Below are 13,595 nucleotides of genomic sequence, written 5' to 3' on the forward strand. Positions count from 1 at the left end.
AACTATGTTGGAGTCACTAAATCCACTAAATGTGGATTTTGGGCATGTCAGAAAGGAGACACAAATGTAAGATTTATGTGGTTCAAGAAAAACCTGTAGCCTTTATTTGAACTAGAAATACCATTAGAAACTCATGATATACTATTGGTCTTAGAATAAAATTCCCATCACCTTGAGCATTTATCATTTCTCTGTGTTGGGAACATTTCAAATCTTCTCTTCCAGCTGTTTTGAAATATATAATATAGTGTTGTTTACTGTAGTCACCCTGCTATGCTATCAAATATTAGAACTCATTCCTTCTGTCTAACTGTGTGTTTGTATCCATTAACCAACCTCTCTTCATCCCCCTACCCCACGCACCATTCCCAGCCTCTGGTAACTACCATTCTACTCTCCACCTCCACGAGATCCAGTTTGTTAGCTCCCATATATGAGTGAGAACATGCAATATTTCTCTTTCTGTGCCTGGCTTATTTAACGTAACATAATGACCTCTAGTTCCACCTGTGTTGCTACAGAGGACAGGATTTCATTCTTTTTTATGGCTGAATAGTATACATGTATCAAAACATGTACCCCATAAATAGGTGCAAATACTATGTATTAATAAAAAAAAGGCATGGACTACCTACACATGCAATACCTCAGATGGATTCCAAGGGAATTATGCTATGTGGATAAAACTCTCAAGTGATTATACAATGTATGCTTCTTATTGATACAACATTCTTGAAATGACAGAATTATAGACATGGAGAACAGATTAGTAGTTCCTAGGGGGTAGTGACTGGGAAAGGAAGGGTGGTGGGTATAGCTATCAAAGGGTACCATAACTGATCCCTTTGATGGAACTGTTCTTTATCTTGGCTGTTGCATTGGTCACACGAATGTACACATGTGCTAAAATTTTGTAGAACTTAAAAACACAAGCACACAAATGATTGCATATAAAACTGGTGAAATAAATAAAATAAAATAAAGCAAAATAAATTTCCTAGGCCTGTAGGATACGGAGTCCTAGAAACAAAGATCAACTAATCCAATAGTGATGAGAAACTCTGGCACCCGCTAAAAGGAACCATTGCTTTTTGGAGAGCAGGCTGATTCCAGATCTGGGTGAGGAAATTTATAAGTTGAGCTTGGAACATCTTGATGTATTAGTTGGGGAGAAAGCCATTAAAAGGCTTCTAGGTCATATCAAAGGACTCAAGAACCAATAGATAGGCTCTCCTGACTAAACGTGGGACAATGTAAACATCAGTGAGGATAATAACAGCAATTAATTGAAGCACATCAAATTTAGTTAAATCTATGAATTAATCATGAGGATTAAAAACAGCTACAACCAACCAATCAATTTAGTAGTACCCTATAAGGATGCAGTACCCCAATTCATTATTTTATAAACTAGGAAATAGAGAGAAAGGATCAAGTATTTATTCTGACTTTTCTACACTAATGGTCCTCTGAGTTATCCAAATAGTTCATGAGAGATATTTCTTTATAGAAGTATTGCAGCTAATACAGGAAAAATAAATGGTAGGTGAGAATACCACCATATTACAACCACTAGTAAATTAGTAAACTACACAATGATCTTCAGCGTCAGCTAGCATCACAAGAAAAGAGAAAACCATACATTATTAACCTTCTGATGGAATTTCTTTTGAACCTAAATCTGATTAAGCCTCCAGCTCTTACCACCACTTAACAGAAAATAGACAGTACACAAAAACATGTTATAAATGCCACAGGCATGCAAAATCGGCAAAATATAGACTATGGGAAACTCTACTAGGCAAATAATTTTTCTTATGAAAAATAAAGAAGACAGAGGTGGAACACTTGTGTGTGTGTGGCCGGAGGGTGGAAGGACCTGTAGATTAAAGAATGTTTAAGGAGACATATCATCCAACCACAATAAATGGCCTTATTGGAATCCCAATTCAAATCAACAAACCAACAAACAATAAACAAACACTTAAAAGACAATTGGGAAAAGTGGACAGGCACTGAATATTCAATGATATTAAGACGTTATTGTTAATTTTGTCTAGTGTGATGAGATTGCAGTTATGCTCTTAAAAAAAGGAGTTCCCATCTTTTAGAGATGCGCCTTGCAGTATTTACAACTAGAATAACACGATGTCTTGGATTTGCTTCAAAATAGTTTAAGAATGTTGAAAGTGGGTCAGGGTACAGATGAAACAAAATCTACTGTGTATTGATAATTGTTGAAATTAAACAATGAGTACACAGGAATTCATTATGCCAGTAAAGACTTTTGTACATGTTTGAAATTTTATATAATGAAAAAATTTTTTAAAAAGTGACTCTCTTCTTTACTTAACAAATTTACTTAAAGAGGATGTTTTAAAAATAAAAAAAAAACAGTATCACATGTCGATAATAGAAGGTAACTATAAAAATATAATTCAGTGAAAGCAAAGCAATGTTATTAAATTCTAGTTGTCCAGGCCTCTAAATCTGAAGTCGCTTTCTTATTGTTGAAAAGCAAGTACTATGACATGTGCTCAAGATATTTTAAGAAAATCAAATGTGGAGACTTACTTCTGGAGGTAACCCAATGGCTAGGAAGATAATTGAAAAAGGAATAAATTTCTCACCTTATGTCTCTGTGTTCCAATGTTATTTAGTTTTCTATCTGCTTGGCTATCATCTAAAACCTGCTTGGGGAGGGGAATATCACTAGAGTTCCAAGGCACCTCACTTTGAGAAGTAATGATATAACATCATTGACTTTTAAAACTGAGTGTAATAAGGGTGATTCTCTCATTTTGCATTTAAGAGGAAAATGAGACTTATTTAAAAGTAAAATGAGACTCAGGGAGTCTAATTTCATTGCATAGAACACATTCTTCCATCACTATCTCCTCCATTTTGTCTCGATTCTTCTATCACTGTGTTCTCTGGGGTTCAGTCTCTTCCCTGAGTGCACCCAACTCTTTTCCAACGTGTGGTCTTTGTGCATACAGAATTCTTTTCCCGAAATGCAATCTCCCTTCTCCGCTTGGCTAATGCCTCTTATTCTTAGTTTAAGCTTAAATGCAACTGTCTCAGAGAGATTTTACCTCTTTACCCTCAGACTAGGAAATTTTCTAGTTATCCAATTTCACATCATTTCCCCTCTGAGGTGTGGTTATTTTCTTATGATGTTTAACAAAACCACCAGCACCCCAACTGAACTGTAAGCTCCATGAAAACAGGACCCATTTTTGTCCCTGTCCAAGTGCCATGCACAATACATTCTTGCACATAAATGAATGCCATTTGGGGATATAAAAATCATTTTAGAGGCAGTATATGAAAATGATTAAAAGCACAGACTCTGCGAGCCAAACTAACTGGGTTTATATGTCAGCTCTACCTTTCACTCGTTGTGTGTCCTTGGATAAGTTACTTCAACTCAGTTTCAGTTTCCTTTTATGTAAAATGTGGTTAATAAGAGGATCTAACCCATAGTTATTGTGAGCATTAAATGAGTTAATACTTGTACTTAGAACAATGCTTGGCATCGAGTACTATATAATACTATGTAAGCATATATTATTATAGTCACCTATTATCACTATTATACATAGTATAATGCTATATATAACATACATAGAGTATACATAAAATGTAGTCCTTTTCTCTCATTAGTTCACAGTTAAATGAATATATACAATACCAGTAAGCACAGTGTGAATGAATGTTGCATTGTCAGGTGTAATGTGTAGGTATGAAATCATGCCTATTGCCTATAGGCTAGGGTGATATGCACATGAGTACAGCTATATACTGCATTTGCAATCTACTCGTTACGCCAGTATTTATGGAACCCCTACTATGTGCCAATCTTATACTAGACATGGATGACCCAAATAAAGAAATAGATATAGTCTGTCCTTTCAAGAATCTCACAACAAATATTATGAAAAATAACTCTAAAGAAATTGGAAAATATACCCATGGATCAGAGGAGGCCCAACAGAGGGCAAGATTTTATTATGGATATAAAAGGGATCGGACAAGATTTCTGACATGATATGATTATGAAGTGTTGAGGAATGGATAAGAGTTTTTCAGGAGACCAGAGAGGCCAGAGGAGATTGTTCTCAATGATTCGGAGAGAGTCATGGAATAGCATGGGGTATGTGGAGGTACTATGAGCAATCTGGAATGACTGCAGTGTGAAGTTCAAGGACAGAGACAGAAAGCAAGCACCAGATCACAAGAGCCTTGTGGGTGAAGCAAAGGAGTTAGGCACTTATGCTACTCATTTGGGGAAGCAGGAAAAGGTTTTCAGCAGAAGAAAGTTATGACTAGGCCTGCAATTTGAGGGAAAAACTTCCCTAGCAAGAGTAAGTATGGAGGGTGGGTAAGCAGAAGTCTAATTCTTGCAGCAGGGAGGCCAGTTAGGTGGTTGGTACAATTGCTCTGGGGAGGAATGGTCCCTTTATTCAGTTCTAGATGTTGAACAGCTCTCTCCTTCTCCCCCAACAGAGATTCTTCAGCTTGGTTTCCTTCAAAAAAATCAATATGGCAGTCTTGGAGATTCATGTCCTGTCCTGCCAACTATTAATACATATAATACTACTACATATAATATACATATATAATAATACATAAGAACATTAATACATATAAAATACCAGGATGCCATATCAGGGGAATATCAGACAATTACTTTTTGCCATTCCCCCAGAAAGAAGGTGGAGGCTCTGTAAATAGCATCCTTGGTAGCGTGAATAGACACGCGGACTAATGGGCAGCTGTAGACATGAACACAACCTATATCCTATGGCTAGTAGTCAGTGTAGCCTAGACTTTTGAGGCAGGCATATCTGGGTTTGAAACCAGACTCCACTACTTGCTAGCTATGCAATTCTGGGCAAGTTATTCTACCACTCTGACACTCAGTTTCCAAATCTGCAAAATTCAGACAATGATAGTTTCTTTCTCACAGAGTTCTTGTGAGGATTAAATGAGATAATGTTTATCAAGGGTTTAGCACACATGGCGACTATAACATACAACATAGTAACATATACTTGATAAGTGTAGCTATTATTATTATCTGAGACAGCAAGGAACACATTTGTTCTGTAGAATCTTGGGAATTATGCAACTGGGGAATAATGTTTGCTGGTTTATACATGTTAGTCCAGGGATATTTGAAGTAGGTATATCTATGTTCTAGAAGAGGGAATGGACAATAAACAGCAGAGGTGAGATTCAGATTAGACACAAGGTAGAACTTTCAAGAAGTGAGGACTGGTAAACCTTGAGTAGTGCGATTGTATTTTTATCCCCATATGTCTATATGAAGAAATCCAGAATCTTGTAATTTGAATGGTTTAGCAAGATCTTGTTTAAAGGCACGAAGACAGATGAATTGGTCTCATTATCATATTTCCCATCATCTCAGTAATTGTTTGAATCTTTCACTGTTCACTGGACTTTCAGAAATGGCTATAGACTGTTAAGTTTCCTGATGTCCCTTGATGCTGGTGGATAATAATTAGCCCCTTTGTACTCAGAGAAATATTGGACACAGAAAGATGAAGGGATTTAAGCAAGGTAATGCAGTAATGTTAGTGAGATGGGATTTGAATTGCCTCAGGAGGAGGGGCAGCTATTTCTCTGAGCTGGAGGTGCTGCCTCTTTGGGTCACTAGGGGGAAGGATACATAAGAATCTCTAGCTTCAATCTAGAATGCCTGGATTGACAAACCCTAGAATCACTTCTCCCTGCTCTTCCCTTCTCCAAATGAAAGAATAATACCAATCAGTAGAGAAGCACCCTCTAGATGTGGATGTCAAATTGATTTTATCTGAAATTTCACCTCCAACCAATTAGTAGTGGCTATCTAGAAGAGTGTGTTGAGAAGGATTCTGAGGGTTGGTCCTAGAAAGAGTGTTGTGATGGATTAATGACGTCTGCCATCAGTATAATACAGAGGGTAAGCAGCAATTGTGCCACATGTTTGTATACACTAATCAGCATGTTGACAGGGCTTAGTTTATGGGATGGGCTGCCTCTGGGGAAAAAGAAAGCAATACCCTGAAGGCGTGAGACACAAGATGGTTATGTTTCCACATAGTGATGGAGGAACTGAAATTGAAGTTATATTGGAGAAGCTAGACCTAAAGTCTAAGTCACCTGGCTGCTTGCTGCAGGATTCAAAAAAGACAATGATGTGCAAATGGGCGCTTTATCAACGTTCTAGGAATTACGAACAGGAACACAGCTGGGAGATGTTGATTAATCTTGTGGGGGTAGGATCCCTCCCACTTCTGCCCTGCAAGTGACTCAGTTCATACCCCCAATGTCATGATTAAGGATAGTTTTAAATATCCCAGACTGCTGAAGGAGCCAGCTCTGGATTGCATTTAGAATGGCATCAACTTCAGAGTGGGAAATAGGCCTGACAGCCATGGGAGAAGTGGGGCTATTTGGCGCAGGGTGAGGGGGAGAGGGAGGGAAGGGGCTAGCCTGGTCTCCACTTCCCTCCACTTCCCAGCATCGCAGCAGCCCTGGCCCCACCTCCCGGCAGCCACAACCCACTTAAGCAGCTAGCAAGTGCATCTCTAGCCGTTGGCCAGAAGGGGTCACTGCAGAGCGAGCAGCACGCTCAGGCGTTCGCCTAAGCGGGCCCGGGAACATGGAACACACACAAACCCAACAGTGTACTTTTTCGGAGGGATACTCATTTGCTCCAGGGTCCTTTCTTCTATGGTCCCATCTTGTTCTCTCTATCCTCCTTTTCCCCTCGCCTCCTATTTAACTCCTGTCACCTTTCAAAGAATTGCTTAAGTTCACACTGGTGCCCCCACTCCCCTGCCCCCCGCCCCCATCCTCTCCCCCGTCATCGGGTCCCCACTGCCATCAGCATCAGGGGGAGGCACGGGTTTACTCCTGCGGTGGCCGGACCCGGTGCCAGGTGTTTGGAGGCCTTTAAGACTCAATGAGGCCTCCTTCCAGGAAGCTACAGTCCGGGACGTTTGGGGGTGGAGGGAGCAGCAACTCTGCTGAGATTAAAGGGCTCCGACAGAGAGATGGGCTCAGGGGTCCCGCAACGCTCTCTCGTCCTTAGTGGAAACCCTGGGGGAAAACGAGAGAAATTCTGCCCAGATCCTCTGTGTCTGGGGTTCGCTGGGCATCCTAAACCTCCACCTGCTGGGATTACGATTGAACTGCGAGGGGGTAGAAGAAGGGGAGGGGAGCCTCAAAAGTAACCACCCCCTTGTAATCCTCAGATGTCCCCCTAAACCCTCCCCTAAGCGCTTTCTTTTCCAAAACGTGCTCCTGTTCCCGAGACGAGCTGCGTTAGGAAAAGTGTCTGCGGGCTAATTCCCCAGGATTGGGGGGTGAGGGGCACCCTTTCCTCTGGACGGGTTTGGCAGCGAGGACGCGGGGCAGGCTGGCTGCGAGACACAAAAGAGCGAGCCTCCAGAGCGCCGCACGCACAGATGCGCCCCTTCGCGGGCGGGGTCTCGGCTCGGCAGATGGCGAGGAGCCCGACCGGTGACGGATTGTCCATCAAATGGCACTTTCTGGGTGGCGGGGATCTCGCGGCCCCAGGGCGCAAAGAGGAACGCAGGGGACCCTCTTTGCCGGCCTAGGCCGTCCCTCCCAGAAGTGAGGGGCAGGACGGTCGGCGTGGGCGGATAGGTTAAGTTTTTTACTTCCTCCCCCAATAGAATATCTGCCACCAGACTTGCGACGCGGCTGGGAAGGGAGGTGGCCAGGCCCCAAGGGCACGCAAGAAAGGAGTAGCGGGGGAAGGCCCGCGACGATGGGAGAGGAGAGAGGGCCAGGCAGCAGGGTCTCCCGCCTGGTTCTGATCCGGGTGCCAGGATTGCTTCTCAGCGGGGTCAGCGCTGCAACTCGGCCGCCGCGGGGCCCTGGTGACAGGCGCACGCCCCGCCCTTTCTCCTCCCCAGACCTGCGGGCTTTTGTTATGCAGATGGCGGCAGGAGGCTGAGCCTGAAGGGAGGGGTTGGTGGGGAGGAGAGACGGAGGGGTAGGGGGAGGAAAGCGCAGCTCGCGCGACCAGCCTCCTTTTCCAACGTCACATTGTGCGGGAGACAAAACCCGGGCGCGCCGGAGCGCACACGCGCACGCACACACAGACGACCCTGTCGCCTCTTCCCTCCCGGCGCCGCCGAGAACGCCGGTCCTCCCCTCGCCGCCTGGGGCGCGGAGGCTCCCCAAGCCCAGAGCGCAGCCCGGGGCCGACCCAGAAGGCGAAGAAAGCCGGCGCGCGAGCCTTCTTTCTCCGCCGCCTGCCCGGGCTGAGACGCCCCATCCCCCGCCCCGAACTCCGGTCTCTCCCACCCCACCCCTCCGGGTCTCACGCGGACGGAGCCCGGAGCCGGGTGTGCCCGGTTTGGAGTCCACGTTTCAGCACTTCGGACAGCGCCCGGGCGCCCCGGCCCCTCCGGGTTGGCCATGGCGAGCGTCCAGCAGGGCGAGAAGCAGCTTTTTGAGAAGTTCTGGCGAGGAACCTTCAAAGCGGTGGCCACCCCGCGTCCCGAGAGCATCATTGTCGCCAGCATAACCGCCCGCAAGCCGCTGCCAAGGTAATGACCTCCTTCTTAAAAGGGGAGACCCCGAAAACCCGCTTTCTGGTCTGTGTCCCGGCGCCCCAGGGGTGGATGCAGGCAGCTGGGCCAGGGCGCCTGTCTTTTCTCGTCACTACTCGGTATCTCCCGCTGGAACATGGGAACTAATTGCCTGTGCGAGGTGGAAGACGGTGAGAAGGGACAGGGATTTGGGGACAGAGCAACGCTCAACTGAACCCATAGCTCCTATTCGAGAGGTTTTGCTTTCCTAGGGTGGGCGGCGCAGGTGGGGTACGACTTGACTGAGAAACTTTTCTTGGTATTACAGAGCTCAGAGGGCAGGGGTCAAAGGAATGGTGGATTTGAGGTGGTCGCGGGATGCGATAAAAGGACAGAAGATGAGGATTGAACCAACTCAAGCAGTGTTCAGAGATAGCAATTCATTTCTATCCTCAGCTCAGAAACCAGCAAGCTCCGAACGTTTTTGACAAAAGCCCATATGCTGTTCCCTCAAATACACCCAAAACAGCACCCTCCTCCACACCTTACTGGCTGCTGCTACTGCTGCTGCTGAATTCTCTCTTCTCCAGCATCCAAAACCAGGACTCTAAGCTCAAGAGTCAGGGAGGAGCCTTCCAAGATCATGAAGATGGATCTTGGAAGAGTTTTATTTGATTTTTCCCAAAGAAACTGATTGCTTTGAACTCGGGGATGAGAACAGATCCCTGGATGGTGGCAGATACGGTGTTGACAGAGGGGAGACTAAAGGAAGAAATGAAAGAAAGGCAGAAAGAGGTGGGGGAAAGAAAGGATGCGGAGGAAGAGGAGGTTGGGGGGAATGGAAGCATTCCAAGACAGAGAAAATCCAATTCTTTTTGTAAATCATTCAATTTAGAGGAGTTTGAGAATGAAAAGAAGAAGGCTGTGCCCTCTGTCAGGGAAAATCAAGGTAGTATGAAAACTCATCTTTTGATGGTGTTGGATGAGTGCTTTGGTGGGAGAAACGAAGGAAGTAGACCAGGGGGACCACTTGGAGGATTTATTAATCCTGGCAGGCTGCATTCAGGAGCAGATTGAAAACGTGTCTCTGGAAGTGCTTCGGACAGAATGAATGCCTGCTCTGGCACAACTGAATCCGAACTTTCCAGTGGGTGTGGGCTGGAAGACTGATGGGGAATCATGGCTCAAGAATGAAACCCAGACTGTAGAACTTTTCTCTTCAGTCTGCTAGAGGATCATACAGGTCTTTAGAAAAATGGGCGTCCCACGTTGGAGATGGGTGGACAAGTAGACATCCTGGGGCACGGGGGTGTAGCAGGCTGCAAACAGTAGCAGCGACAGCCAGTATTTGTGGATGGGAGGGAGGGGACACCCACTGACACAGGCTGGAGAAGGGGAACAATAACACCAAATGCCATTAAAAGCTGATGCTTCTCTGCTTGGAAGGAGGTTCTTTGTAGAGAGTTTTGATGTCGGCAGTTTTGTCTTCCTGGGTTTCTGCTATCTGTTCCACCTTTGGAGTGCACCCTACTGTTGCCAAATCAGGGGCTGCATTGGCCAAAGAAAATGCCCTTTGTGGAAAGAACTAGAGGAAATACTGGAAGCTGGAAGTGTGGCATTTGGTCCAAAGTGTTCCATCTATTTTAGGGGTACGTGGGGAGAGAGGCAGATTCCTGGTGGTGTTTCGACTCTGAAAAGCATGCTTGATATCCACTTTGCTTGGTACTTTCACCCTTTGTCTGTCTGTCTGTTACTGTCATACCCTTTTCTTGGTCATATTCTCAATTATATGAATTGTCCACAAGGTCTCTCAACCTTCATGCTTTCTGCAGCTTTGTGCTAATTCTAATTTAATCCATCTGAGACTTTTACAATAGCTCTCCCCCCACCCCAGTATCATTTCACTCTTGGTGCCTTTTAATGTCATGTGTCTCCTTCCCCCCTGGAAACCACCCCTGGGGTGAAAGTCTGGGCCATAAGCCCTCAATTTATGTCATGCTAGGAGGATCCTGTTTAATACTTCTGTAATAGGCGTGGCTTCTCTGTAGAATAGATTCCAGTTTTACAGCTGTTCCTCCTGGTTTGGGGTAGAGAGTGAGAAGAGAACATTTATATCCAAGTCTTCAGGAAAGGCTGGGTTTGAGTTGTCTTTTAACAGACTGGCTGTAAAACCTGAATCATTCCCATTCTCACCCAAGCCAGACACATCCGGTGATAGTCAATTTCTACTTCCTTTTCAATGTTCTATACTTACTTAAGGGTGAAAGTGTCATGTTTCCAAGTCAAGTTCTTAGGAGGAAAAGGGGAGAGACAGTGGCACATCAGCTGGGTTCCAGTGGCTTCCTCTAGAGGCAATCTGGGGACTTGGTCTCATCAGAAATGTTGTTTAGTTCCATGAGTCAAACCCAGATCACAGTCAGCAGATGCACAAGTGTCTGTCTGCAGGGAGATGGGGAGGGAGTGGATGAACCAATCGTCAGTCCTGTTGGTTACACACTTAATATTTGTTTATAGATGAGGGCCGCCCCCCTGAATGAACTTCCTCAGGATATTTTAAGTCTATCTCTGAAGATAATTTAGTACCACGATAGGCGCATGCATTCAATTCGTTGATTTCACAGCAGTAGGCATACATCATACAGCAATCCGAGCAACCCCCCTTCAGTTCCTGTCCCCCCACCGTGAGGCGTACTTGATGAGGGAATAGCTTTATAATGTATCAAATTGCAAGCAGATGTCTGACTCAAATGTCAGAGCAGTATAGCAGAGTGGGAGGCAGTATATCATAGTGGTTAAGAGCTCAGACTTGAGCATAAGGCAACCTGGATTCCTGTCCTGCTTCTGTCGTGACTAGCAGTGTATCCTGAACAGGTGGCTATACTTCACTGAGCCTGTTCATCAGCTTGAAAATAGAAACAATAACAGTAGCAACCTCAGACAGTGGATTGTGAGGACTGAGTCAGGTAGAACACATCCTGCAGTGTGTAGCGCACAGTGTTTGTTTATTAGATATTAGCTCTACAACAAAGCTTAGAATGGCCAAAAGGAAGTCAACAATTCCTTAGTATCGTGTTCTCTGTGCCTACCCATTTCCCCCCGAAATAGTACTGGCAATAAAAATTGTGGGATTTCAACTCCTGACAGGCAACTACCTTGACATGAAATTAACACACATGAGGTGGGGTAGGGAGTGGTCCCATAATTCCTATCTCTGAGGGAAGGTTAGCTGGTCTCTGATCTGACTGAATTATCTGGATTCAGAATTGATTGGTATAACATTCTTAGGGAGCATTCTTTTGGTATGTAGAGAGAAGGCTAGGTACTGCCAGTCTAAAGAAAGCTCAAACTCCTTGAAAAACATCACGACTTTAATTGTATAAGTTTCACCAAATCTACAGCAACTATATAATCTATAGTTCATATCAAGAGGTCTTTAAGAATGAAAAAGGGTGTTGTTAGTAATTATTCCAGGACAGAAGATCTAACAGGAATTATCCCAGGCAAACTAGGATATAGGGTTGCCATAGTCAAACCTCATCCTATATCAACATGGGAGGAAGCAAACATGAATTAATAAGGCACCTGAAGTGCAGAGAGACCCCTCCTTTTATCCTAGCCAAAGAAGGGTATAGTCATTTTGCCTGACATTAACTTAATCCTCTTTGTTAATTTCTTAGTCTAGAAGACTAAGTTTGCACCTAAGAAGTTTCAGTGCAGGGAAAACCTAGTGTTTGAGGCCGGTTCAAACCATAAAGATGAATACTTGTAGCTAAAGACTTAATGAACATGTAAAAATCTTTTGAAATTAGCATATCAATTGTGTGTAAATACGTGAGTGTTAGCACAGGGCTAGAAAAGAGGTTTCCTTAAATAGAGTACACATTCCCTTAACAATTCTTTTAGCAAACTATTAATTTTCTTCGAAAAATCCTCTCTATGCAGAATAGTCCAGAAGCAGCCTTCAGCCCAGTCCCTGTCCAAAGGGTCATAAATTCTAAACTATTGGAGATTTTACTGCATAAAGGGAAAGATAGCCAAATTGTAAAAGAAAAAAACTGCCTTTGAACCATTTAATTCAAGACTCCCCTCAGTGCCAGGAGATCAGTTAGCACATTTGTGCTGACTAGGTCCTAGGGGGCTGGGTGAGGGAGGGGTTGTTGGGAGGAGATTTTCTGGCAGCCCTGGTGGTTAAGAGCCAATATACGGAGGGTCACAGAGAACGCTTGCCCTGGGGATGAATGAGCACTTTTCTCTGGAAGGGAGTGTTATTGTTTGGGTCAAACGTTCTCCTTTTGAAAGGTGAAATCTGTTGAATGGGGTACAGGGGTCAGTGCAGGGGGTCACTTCTGACATTCTGACATTCTGCTGTGTTCACTTGGTAAATGTGCTATCTTAGAAAACCAGACTGAAGATGCTCAATGAACGTCAGATGCGTTAATTGGATGGGTGCACGTGGTCCAAACCCAGCAACAGATTAGCTATCTCCCAACCCCACCCCCAATTCTGACACACTGGGAATTCTGATCAATGCGACCCGAAAGACACACACACTGCAAATAGACGTGACTCTCCCTAGTGTCAAAATGAGGCTTCCCAGATAGAGACATCTGTCTGGCTGAACGAGGAGACATGTTAGCCAGTATGGGGGAAGGGGGTTCAACTAAATGCCACCTGGAAGTGCTTTCCAGGCTTGTGAGTCTCTGCCGCCTCCACCCCTGCTCCAGGCCACCAAAAAGAGGGGACATCCCTAAAATCCTAACTCCTATAGTGGGGAAAGAAGCCCAGGTCACGTGCCTTCTGCTCCGTGAGACTTCAGGCATGCCGCAGGGGTGCAATAAATTTTAAAAATATCCTCTTTTTTTCCCCAGAGTGGCTGGATTTACCTTGCTGTGAGGTGGAAGAATTCACAGGGGCTTAGCAAAACCGGAGCTCTTTTCTTGCTTGTTACTAAGACTTTCTCGGTGGTGTGAGAAAATATTTCTGAGACGGAAGAAGTAGAGTGATGGAGAGAGTTTGGGCTCC

The 13,595-nt window shown here is 44.6% G+C and overlaps 1 protein-coding gene across 1 annotated transcript in view; it reads left to right on the forward strand.

The window, feature by feature from the left end:
* Nucleotides 1-8,078: 8,078 nt before the first annotated feature.
* SRRM4 (serine/arginine repetitive matrix 4) overlaps nt 8,079-13,595 on the forward strand; it is a 149,046-nt gene continuing 143,529 nt past the window's right edge. Inside the window, exon 1 of the mRNA XM_012650171.1 lies at nt 8,079-8,591. Within this exon, the coding sequence (XP_012505625.1) occupies nt 8,461-8,591 (131 nt within the window). The 5' untranslated portion in view covers nt 8,079-8,460. The remainder of the gene's footprint in view (nt 8,592-13,595) is intronic.

Source organism: Propithecus coquereli, unplaced genomic scaffold (genome assembly GCF_000956105.1).
Source record: "Propithecus coquereli isolate 6110/MARCELLA unplaced genomic scaffold, Pcoq_1.0 Scaffold314, whole genome shotgun sequence".
Lineage (NCBI taxonomy): Eukaryota > Metazoa > Chordata > Mammalia > Primates > Indriidae > Propithecus > Propithecus coquereli.